General features: G+C 38.5%; 1 protein-coding gene across 8 annotated transcripts in view; it reads right to left on the bottom strand.

The window, feature by feature from the left end:
* CDC14A (cell division cycle 14A) overlaps positions 1-12247 on the bottom strand; it is a 183884-nt gene that overhangs the window by 102325 nt on the left and 69312 nt on the right. For 6 of the 8 annotated variants that reach the window (XM_032262938.1, XM_032262945.1, XM_032262941.1 and 3 more), the window contains one exon: positions 9767-9846. The exons of the other annotated variants lie outside the window; for them this stretch is intronic. In XM_032262938.1, coding sequence (XP_032118829.1) covers positions 9767-9846 — 80 coding nt within the window. The remainder of the gene's footprint in view (positions 1-9766; positions 9847-12247) is intronic. 8 annotated transcript variants of the gene reach the window in all.

The raw sequence follows: 12247 nt of genomic DNA, 5'->3' as shown, positions 1-12247 counted from the left end.
GTACAGTGTTGGGAAAATTAGTATGTTATAGATTTTGCTGAATGAATTAATTCAGAAATGGATAAATGATCATTACTAAGAGTTCATTTAACTTATGCCTGAACACCTCTGGTGGTAACAATTATTGACTTTTTAAAGCAAAAATGTGGCCAGGCATGATAGTTCACACCTGCAATCCCTTTGGGAGGCTAAGGCAGGAGGATTGCTTGAGCCCAGTAGTTTAGACTAGCCTGGACAATATAGGAAGGCTCCCCTCTCTACAAAAAAAAATAATAATAATTAATTATATAGGAGTGGTGCAAAGCTACTCAGAAGGCTGAGGTGGGAGAACTGTTTGAGTTCAGGAGTTCAAGGCTGCAGTAAGCTATGATCTGGCCACTGCACTCCAGTCCGGGCAACAGAGTGAGACCCTGTTTCTAAGAACAAATAAATAAGGCAGAAAGTATATAAAACAACCTTTAATTATGAGCTTTGTACAATAGCAAAAATACTCTAGATCATCACTGTCCAACAGAAATATAATGCCAGACACAAAAGAGAGCCACATGTATAATCTTAAATTTTTTTCATAACCATATTAAAATAAAGAGATAAAAGTAAATTTTAATAGTGTATTTTGCTCATCTAATATATCTAGAATATTCTCATTTTAGCATTAATCAACATAATTATAAATATCTTACATTTTTCTTTTATATTAAATCTTTTTATTTGAGAGACAGGGTCTCACTATGTTGTCCAGGCTGATCTCAAACTCCTGGCCTTGGCCTGGGATTACAGCTGTGAGTAACCACACCCCACCTTTTATACTAAATCTTTGAAATCCAATATGTATTTTAAATTTACAATCTATCTCAGTTTGGACTAAACTGATTTCAAGTGCTCAATAACACATGTAGCTACTAGCTGCCATACTGAACATTTCAGCTGAAGACTATGTTGTATGTATACTTCAGAACCAGACAATGCCCAAAATACTTTACACAACTGTCCAAAGTACATCCTAGTTTCCAGCCTCTGAACAAATCTATGACATACATGTACCAGCTACAGTAAAAGAAAGCGCTTATATCATTGAGACCTACAAGACAAAACTATTGAGAATTAGTAGGGAGGACAAAATCATCTCCCATTCATGAAAGAGCACAACCACATGCCTCAGGAGGCAGGACCACCTGTACCTAACAAAAAAACAGAACACAGAATCTCAGCTTTTCAGATTTAACATAAGGCTGTACATGAATCATTTTGCTCATTGAAGAAACAGAGATAAGTGAAAATTCAATTCTAAGTCATGGCTTACAAGGCCAATGAAATCAGCAGAATAAAATCTGTGTAGAAATAGTAATCGCACCAGAAAAATAGACCAAGACCTGTATTCTGGGTATTTTATCAACATCTGACTGACACCCATTCAACCACTAATTTTTCTATTCTTTTTCTAATTTCATAGACAAGGACTTATTCTGTCACAGTGGCACGATCATACATCACGGCAGCCTCAAACTGCTAGGCCCAAGCAATCCTCCCACCTAAACCTCCCAAACAGCTAGGACTACAGATGGGCAACATTACACCTAATTTTTATTTTATATTACTGTAGAGACCAGTCTCTACAGTACACCTAATTTTTATTTTATATTACTGTAGAGACCAGTCTTACTATGTTACCCAGGCTGGTCTCTAACTCATGGGTTCAAGTGATCTTCTTGCCTCGGCCTCCCAAAGACCTGGGATTATAGGACTAAGCCACCATACACTGCCAATAATTTTTCTTTAAAAATAAAAAATAATGGGAAATTGGTTTTAACTTAGGTATTTAACAGCTTTTCATAATAAACATTCATCAAAATAATAACTATTACTATGTTCATTAAGGTAAATGACTCCTATCTTATTCAAAACCATCTTTATCAACTAAGGCTATTGGAAATATACGATACAAAGTACAAAACTTTGGCACTAACTCCACTTCACCAAGTTTGGTAAAACTAATCTGGTAGGAATAAGGGGAAAAAAGTAGTCTGAGCAAATTGTCACAACACAAATCACTGAAGCGCCTTCTTGTTCTGGTAGATAAAAAATAGAATAGATACAAGCCACCTCCATGTCAGTAGTTAATGGGTCATGGAGACATTTACAGCTGTTTCTCTTCTCAGATCCTGTATACTGGAGCTTATTTAGCACTTTAGCAAGGAAACTCTGACAGAGTCCTTTTACACTGTGGTCGAACGTATTCAAAATATGCCCCAGCTGATAAGAATGGATTCAACATGCAGGGCATGCTGGCTAACATCTGTAATCCCAGCACTGTGGGAGGCTGAGGAGGGCAGATCACCTGAGGTCAGGAGTTCGAGTCCAGCCTGACCAATATGGAGAAACCCCATGTCTACTAAAAATACAAAAAATTAGCACTGTGGTAGCACATGATTGTAATCCCAGCTACTCAGGGGGCTGAGGCAGGAGAATCGCTTGAACCCTGGAGACAGAGGTTGTGGTGAGCAGAGACTGTGCCATTGCACTCCAGCCTGGGCAACAAGAGCAAAACTCTGTCTCAAAAAAAAAAAAAGAATGGATTCAACAATCTGGACTGGACATCTATTTTCAACACTCAGGAAACTGACACATCCTTACTAGTCAAAATTAATGCAAATTACCTTCCATCAAACCAAGCACCAAAAGCAAAAGTTTATTAAAAATCCATGGTGCAGAATTGACCCCAAAGATCAAGACTGAAACAATGAGGAAAAGTTGAGAATGAAAGGAACATCTTAAAAGAGTAAAAATATTGTTTCCATATTTTGATACTCAAGAGAAAAACACAGTAAAGAGAACTTTCCCTTTGAAGTACAGTTAACTGCTAAACAAACTTTGACAAAAATCACAATATCATATTTAAGCTAATAAAAAATCTGGTTCAATGTTTTATATAAAGAAATATATTTTATGATGACATATAACATCTAGCAGCACATGTTTACTTTATGAAAAAGAACGCAGCCTGATGCCAAGTCCTAAGTGGTTGACCCTTTTGAGCCTTTGTTTAAAGACCTGCAAGTTCTGGCATGCCCAGAAGATCTAAAATAATTACTTTTGAGATTTCCCATTAAGACTCGGCCACAGAGCTCAACAACTGGGATATCACTAAGGGTCATCCGCCAAAACACAACAAACACCTCCCTCAATACAAACATTACGCATCCATTTTAATGATAGATGTCATTAAAGGATTGCCAGTGAGAGGTGTGTGGATTCTCTGTTAGAGAAGATTGGCCTCACAACTGCGAGAAAACTTGGATGTTCCTGTTCACATTAGATAAAATACCATTATTTGATAAGCCATCTATTTCCAAGACTCTCAGGAAACAGCACAAAATATGTTCCACAGAAGCTAGCATATTATTCTAATCCCAAGAGATTTTTTTTTGTTCCACACAGGTGTGGATCAGGAAATATGCCTCAGAGTGTTTCAGAACAGGAGTTCTGCTGGATACTAATGGAAAGTATGGGGCAGAAGGAGGAAAAACAGTACGTTGTAAAATTCTGGGCCAGGCGCGGTGGTGCATGCCCGTAATCACAACTACACAGGATTTGAGCCCAAGAGTTCAAGCCCACCCTGGGCAACACAGTGAAACCTCCATCTCAAAAAAAAGAAAAAGAAAAAGGAAAATTCTGGGTTATGCAGAGCTAAACAGGTTACTTCATTACTCAGAAACATTCAAAATCTTTAAAATGGAAATTTGCTTTGTAAATCTCTAAGATGGAGAGTTTTAAATTTACTTCATTGATATATATATATATTTTTTTGCCATGTTACATCTTACAGAGCACAAGTTCTCAACCGTGACTGCATATTGGAATCATGTACATAGTTTTTCAAAATCCCAATACTCTGACTTCACCCTTGACCAATTACAGCAAAATTCCTGGGCACAGAACCTAGGGATCAATAGTTTTTTAAAGCTTCCCAGGTGTGCAGATTAAGTTTGAGGATTACCATAACTTTGAGAAACACCTGTAAATTCTAGCCTCTTCTCCAAGCTTTCAGAAAAAACTAAAGGAACAGGACATCCAATGTTCAACCAGCTTTATTTCATTAATGTCAGCAAAATACTCTACCTAAACTTACCTCCGGACTGTCATGATTTTTCATGCCATGCTCTCTGGATATGTCTTCAAAACTAGGTCCCTGGATGTTATTTATTGTCAGCATAATTTTGTTCCCTGTTTAATTTTATATGTCATTTTAAAAACTGGCTTTTAGCAAATTTAGGAATCATCACCAATATTTAAAAACTTACCAACCTGATACATATGGACCAATAAACAAACAAATAAGTATAAAATGAATTTAAAAGCTCAAGAGGCATCTTAAATAGGAGTTGTACAATTTAGATTGGTTATATTTTTGATGTTTTGTGGGACTTTAAATGTCCACAAATACTGTTTTGTGAGCACCCAAGAATGTAGATTTGAAAACCACTGCCACTGACTGCCATGAAAACAATCTGGACATTCCACTAAGGGTCAGTGATCTCCTGCGACTTTAGATGAGCCGAGATTAATATGATTTGTTTGCTCAGTAGTACACACTATAATTTAGTAGTACACTGAAAAGAAGAGAACCTAAAAAGATTCATACCCGGTTTGTCAATTCCACCTCTGCTGATTCTGACCCCAGAACTGAAAGGCCTCTTGTTCCCCTGAAGACCAACTGCCAAGCCAACACTGAAGATGGGTGACTCAAAGAATTAAGGAAGATGGAAAACACTCCTTTCCCTTGATTTTCAGCTAAAGTCACTCTTAATCAACACATTGGCTATTCTCAGTAAAAGTGAGAAGTATGGTTTTTGACACAACTACAATTCAATGGAACACCCTAAGACTGACTCACAAGTGACATCACAACACTTGTTGCTGTCACATAAGTCAGGAATTCAACTATCTCTAAAGTCGACTAGACTAAATTTAATCAACAACAGGCAGCAAAGCTACCCAATTCTCATTTGTTGTTAATTTTAACTAGGTAAATAGAATCTAAGTAGGAATACAGTCAGATCATCCTCTTGGTTATAATAATGTACCCATATTGTTAACTTCATATTACATATCCTACCTAATGTAACATTGTACAAAACAACCTATGCCATAGAAATAAATAAATATAGCACCTAAAATCAGTACCTGGATTGCTGTTCTCCAGTTTTCATCCTAACATGAAAGGCATTCCATGGGGCCTACACCTGACATCTTCTCTCACCCACCCATTTCAGAGTTAAGCCTCCTTCCTCAGTATTCCCATAACACCTCTCTCCTGACTCTAACAAAGCACTGTAATTGTTTTACACACCTACACATGTATACAGACTATACACTGAGCTCTCCTGCAGCAGGTACCAAGTTGTCCTAAACATCATTAGATCCACAGGACCATCACAATGACTGGCACGGAAAAAGTAACAAATACATTTTAATATACTTGCTCCCTCTGAACAAAATAGGAAAAGAAGCAACCACAGCCCTCAAGAGGAGTCAGCCATGCAAACAAATAATAATAACACAAGGTGTTTGCTTTAATGTTGTACGTGGCCTTGTAATACATAAAATGTAATAGGGAATTACAGGCAAAGAACCTGCCAAGTCTCTCCAGAAAAATTAGGAAGGCTTTATGGAAATGACCTGCAAAGTAAAAAAATTTTGAAAACCGGCATGATTTAAATTCACGGTGGCCATAAAACTCTTTTTATTGGAAAGAAACTAAAATATATAGCACAAATGAGAACACAGGAATTTCAGTGAAAAGTGTACGTGAACATACCAACCACACTTCAACAGGCCTTCAAAATCCATCTTCATTTTTTTAAAATTTTAAATAAAACAATTACATTCAAATAGAAATTTCTTTAAGGCTTCTCATTTTTAATTAAAAGTGTTAAAATATCAGCAGTTGGAAAAATCTAGACAATGAAGATAAAAGTGTAATTTAATAAGAAATGGGATTTTATTTAAGAAACCTGGTGGATAATAGAACCCAGATTATAATGGAGGCCAATGCAACGATGGCCGTCCAGAGTTTAGCATGAGGATGATTCTTGATAGGATTCCATTAGTCTCAGTTCGCCTGAGCTATAGACTAAAAACAACTCACATCTTATCTTAGCATAGTAAAATAATTAAGTTTCCAGAAAACTAGTAGTATTCTTTCAACTAAATTCTTCACGCAATTATAAATGCACTACTTTGTGGCATTATTGGCCTCAAATGTATGGTTTATGAAGAGTCTATATTCAGAAATGCAGCTTCATGTAAATATAACTCTTGGTATCCTAAGTTATTAAAAAGATAGAACTTAGAGTTACATTCAAGGACATACTTTTAGTAGGAAATGGATGCATATCTTTATTTATTTATATGTACATAAAGAAATTCTAGATGGATATCAAGCCAACTAATACCAGAAGTTACCTGGAAAGGACTAGACAGATGAGGATCAAGGATGGGAGGAAGAACTTTCACTTAAACCTTCCTATAGGTTTTGTAAATTTCTGAACTATGTTAGTGTATTTATATTTTCAAATATTTACATAAAAGTGTTTGAGTGAAAGCTATTTGAAAAATATTCCATTTGACCCAGCAATCCCATTACTGGCTATACATCCAAAGGATTATAAATTGTTCTATTGTAAAAACACATGCACACATATGTTCACTGCAGCACTGTTTACAATAACAAAGACCTGGAACCAACCCAGAGGCCCATCAATGACAGACTGGACAAGGAAAATGTGGCACATATACACCATGGAATACTATGCAGCCATAAAAAATGATGAGTTCGTGTCCTTTGTAGGGACATGGATGAATCTGGAAACCATCACTCTCAGCAAACTGACACAAGAACAGAAAATCAAACACTGCATGTTCTCACTCATAGGCGGGTGTTGAACAATGAGAACACATGGACACAGAGAGGGGAGCATCACACACTGGGGTCTGTGGTGGGGGACTAGGGGAGGGACAGCAGAGGGGTAGGGAGGTTGGGGAGGGTTAACATGGGGAGAAATGCCAGATATAGGTGACAGGGGGATGGAGGCAGCAAACCACATTGCCAGGTATGTATGTACCTATGCAACAATCCTGCATGATCTGCAAATGTACCCCAGAACCTAAAGTGCAATAATATATATATATATATATATATATATATATATAAAATAAAATAGAAAAATAGGCTATAAATGTAGTATTTATATAGAATTGAAATTAATTCTATGTTAAGTAGTAATAATAACCTTACTATCTTTTCTTCTATTCTGGTATTATTATTTAAAAATTCTAGTTCTCAGCTGGGCACCGTGGCACACACCTGTAATCCCAGCACTTTGGGAGGCCAATGCAAGTGGATCACTTGAGGCCAGAAGTTCAAGAGCAGCCTGGCCAAACATGGCAAATCCCTGACTCTACTAAAAATACAAAACTTAGCCGGGCATGGTGGCAGGGGCCTATAATACCAGCTATTCAGGCGGCTGAGGCAGGAGATTCTCTTGAACCCAAGAGGCAGAGATTGCAGTGAGCCCAGATTGTGCCACTGCACTCCAGCCTGGGTGACAGAGCGAGACTCCATAATAATAATTACTATCACTTTTAATTATATTATTAATAGTAATAATAGTATAATGCTAACAACAGAAAAACAAAAACCAGATATTGCACTAGACAGAGGGATAAATGTATGACTTCATTTGATCCTTAGTTTAGACCTGAAGCCATTTTACAGATGAGGAAACTGAGGCCGAGAGAGGCTAAGTAATTTCCCCAAGTTACTTACACTTATTTACTATAGACAGCAAAAAGCAGAATAAGACTTCAAACTGCTTGAAGTGTCTCTGCCTCCAAAGTATATACTCCTAACCACTTTGCTTAGAACTTAGAATTATTGGCATTATTACCCCTTTCTGAAAAAATAGGATTATATTTTACAAAGGACTTTCAATGTACCCGAGCCATTAGAAGTGGAAGGAAAAATAAGCTTTGTTTTCACCATTTAAACTCTCATCTACATTACCCATCCCTTTTTATCTGCCCTTCCCTGGCTGATTAGCTCAGGCTGTAGGGTGCTTCGGGATACTTTCCTCTCAGGGTCCCAAGCCCAATGCCTTACTCATTGACTTCACATTCATTAAGCACAACAGGCGTTGCTTCTCCCCTCCCTGTGTCTTACCCTAACAATTATCTCCTATGATCTCAGAAGCAGAATGAGAATCCCTTGAGTCTTTTTTTTTTTTTTTTTTTTTTGAGACGGAGTTTCACTCATGTTACCCAGGCTGGAGTGCAATGGCGCGATCTCGGCTCACCTCAACCTCCGCCTCCTGGGTTCAGGCAATTCTCCTGCCTCAGCCTCCTGAGTAGCTGGGATTACAGGCACGCACCACCATGCCCAGCTAATTTTTTGTATTTTTAGTAGAGACGGGGTTTCACCATGTTGACCAGGATGGTCTCGATCTCTTGACCTTGTGATCCACCCGCCTCGGCCTCCCAAAGTGCTGGGATTACAGGCTTGTGCCACCGCGCCCGGCAGTCTTAAGGGATTTAGTCTTAATGCATTAATGTATTCAAATATTGAATTTGTATCATTCAAATATTTACTAAAAATGTATTTAAGTGTAAGGTGCTGGGGCCTGCCCTCTGAGAGTTTACAGCAGAAAGAGGAAGACAGACAGACAGAGTCTCCCCAGCCACTCCCATTCCTTTCTCTCATTGTGTTGGCTAATGATGGTAATATAACAATAATAAGCAATACACATGCTTGCAGATTTGGACACATAAGCAAAAAAGGCAAAAATATTAGAATCATTCAGAATTCTAGCAGAGGTGTTATGGGGGTTTTGATGTATGGTCCCTTCTACTTTTTATTTTATTTATTTGTTTGAGAAATGTCACCCAGGCTGGAGTGTAATGAGGTGATCTTGGGTTACTGCAGCCTCAACCTCCCAGGCTCAAGCAATCCTCCCACTTCAGCCTCTTGAGCAGCTGGGACCATATGCATGTACCACTATGCCTCGCTAATTTTTGTCTTTTTAGTAGAGTTTCACCATGTTGCCCAGGCTGGTCTTAAATTCCTGGGCTCAAGCTATCAGCCAGCCTCGGACTCACAAAGTGCTGGGATTACAGGTGTGAGCCACTGCACCCAGACCCCTTCTACTTTTTAAATGAGCTCAAGTTCATCCCAAATTTGTTAAAGATCCCCTTTTGATGATACTTAGAAAACACAGTAATGAGAGAAAGGCTTCCTGGGGATGTCAGTCAGATTTGTGTGCCAAACTGGCGATTTAGGGTCCCCACTAAACATGTGTTCCTGAAGAATCTTAGAGGGTCTTATTCTATATCCCCAGGCTCTGACATGTGGCCAGAACTCATGAAATGAAAGAATCAATGGATGAATCAATGACGTAGGTTAATGAAATCCAACAAACTTTGACATGGTTATTAGCTTATAAATCGGGCACTCTTTGTGCATCACATAAACTGTAAAGATGTAGAAAGAATTCAAGGAAAAAAATTAATTCCTACAAGAAGAAAGCTATTTTATTCTTGCTAGCTAGGGGGAAAAAACTCTACAAAATGAAATAATAAAAACTGCCATCTCGTTTCATTCCATATAACATCATGGTTATCATCTTAAGACAATTAAAAAACACTATAACCCAACTGTCAAGTATCCAGCTCTGTAGCAAGAGTCCAACCCAAGTCTCACCAGGAGTTATACCTGAATGGAAGATAGGGGGGGTTTGAGCCAGAAAGGAGTGCTCTGTAGGCTTCTTCTGGTGTCTTCTTTAAATAGATTACCTAAGACAGATAAATAGCGACATTTAGAACACCAAAGCATGACACAAAACTAATTACTCACCAAATTTGCATTTCACCTCCTCCGCTTAGAGTGACAACTGTTATGGTGATAGTGTTGATCTTCACAAAGCAACAACCTGCCAACATTTCCTTTTCAGCATGAAGCTGAGCAGCAGCCTTGGTCTTCTCCATGGGTAAGCTTAGAGACAGAGGGCAGATCCATGAAGAGGCCAACCTGGGCTCTTCACAAAGCCACACTGAACTGATACAATGGCAGGGACAGTTGTACCCTCATCATATACCGTGTGCTCACCAAAGACCAGTGCACATCTCCTTGACCTTCATCGAAGATCTGCCGTGAGTTATTTCAGTGCCTGGTAAGTGTTGAAAGAACTCTCACAGTGAGCACAATACCTATGGGATATCTACTGAGTTTTCTGCCTACTCTGAGGAAACCCAGTGTGCTCAATAAAATCACAATAAAATGGGTGAAAATGTGTATAGGTAAGGGTATTGGAAAACATATTATCTTGGATTTTGATACTAAAGCTACTTAAATCCCTCTGGTCCAACAAGATAAACTAATCTTAAACTAAGACACAAACAGAAAAAAAGCCCTTAAAACCAGTGAGCAACTTCCATGTAATCTACATAGATACTGAGTATATAGCATATGCCAGGCACTGTGTCAGGTACCAGCACCTCACTTAACAGAACTTACACTTGTGGGGCAAAGACAATAATTAACAAAAATAAATACAGTCTAAGGTAAGTGTTGAAAAGGAAATAAACAGGGGCCTGGAAAGGGGCTACCTGAGTCAGTAGTCAGGGAGGGGTCTCTGGGTGATGTTCAGGGTGAGATCTGGAGGGGAAGAGCCACAGGACCAGCTAAAAGAAAGGAGGAAGGCCTTTCCGGGCATGAGAATGACAAAGACAAGGTCCCTGAGTTGGGAAGGAGCTTGGTGAGTGGGAGGAAAAGGAGATCGCTATGGCCAACTGAGAGAAGGGGAGAGGGTGCAAGAGAAAGCCAGGCACTGGCCAGAATGTGAACAGCGATACAAACCACTGGGAGAGTTTGGTTTTATTCCAAGAGCAATTCAATTTTTCAATTCTGAGCCGATGGCATTGGTCCTTTTCCTCTTTAGTTAGAAATGAGCTTAATTCCTACAATCTTCTCTATTAAAAATTAGTGGCATTATTTCCTTAACACGTCCCATCATCAAAACCCTATGCATTTCAATGACAAGAATGGCAGAGTCTCAGTTCCTAACAGCAGGGTTTTCCTCTATTTACAAAGCTTCTTTGAGCTTTAAGCTATTTCACTAGGAATATATTACATGTCTACTTATTAATATTTCAGGACTAGAAAAGGAGTCCAATCTGAGTTTTCTAAAGAAAGAAAAATAAATAGATTAAAAATACTTCTAACCTTAGTAACAAAACCCCATATTCATTTGGCAAGTAAACATGAAGATCTGATAAAGTGAACACCAACCAAAGCTTGCTGAATATGAAACAAAAAGTAATGGAAAGGAAATAACTAAAAGTGCTGCTAGACAAGAGGCACAGATTCTAGAAATGGAGACTCGTGACTCTAGTTGCAGCTCAAATAATTACAAAACTCCATTTAAACCAACACTGGCTCTAAAGACCGTTTTCAGTAACCAACGTTACAACAGGTTTTACCGTACCCTAAGGGGTAGGTTATGCAACAGAGCAAGTTATAATGCAGCGATTTCTTAAGCCTAAAGATGCTGCCGTATTTGAAAGGTGGCTGGCTGCTAAAAGGGAAGGCTGCTTGTAGAAAGCTTCTGTGTGTGGATTAGATAATTAAAGCCTAGACAACAAGCTTTGAAAAGCAAAAATACATTTTCGTCCTTAGGAGCAATTACGTTAATTTGCTTTAATTTTGAGGTAGTCATTCTACAAGAGGGCGGCAGCAGCCCACGTGAAATGCTTCTTTAGACTGGCTACCCCACAGGGCTTTGCTCCTCATCTTACCTGCATGTTTCAGCACACATGGCCCATGTTCTCACACTGTAAGACGAGACCCTTTGTTTTTATTTTTATCCCAGTGCTCAATTATTAATAAGTGCAAGGTGAAACCCAACAGAGGCCATCTAAATTCCAGGAAGATTCCTGGGGCATCTTTTACAGGTTGACCTTTCACAACCTGAAGGTAGTATTTGGGCAAAGTAGGGAAATGTTCTCCTGATGAGCGAGCGCATTACTGCATGAATGCTTGCTGGGTCATTAAAATACCAAATTCCATTTTTCCATCATAAAATATGTCATATATTCTTATGCCAGATCTTCTTAGACATGTCTCCTTATTAAAAATAGAAAGAGAGAAGAGAGAGACAGACTAGGCTACATGAAAGTTCAGAAGAAAAGTGACATT

The sequence above is a fragment of the Sapajus apella genome, unplaced genomic scaffold, assembly GCF_009761245.1.
Source record: "Sapajus apella isolate SASKATOON/1434 unplaced genomic scaffold, GSC_monkey_1.0 scaffold133, whole genome shotgun sequence".
In the NCBI taxonomy this organism is placed as follows: domain Eukaryota; kingdom Metazoa; phylum Chordata; class Mammalia; order Primates; family Cebidae; genus Sapajus; species Sapajus apella.
Note: the sequence above shows the minus strand (reverse complement) of the source record. Positions and strands in the feature narration are given on the sequence as shown.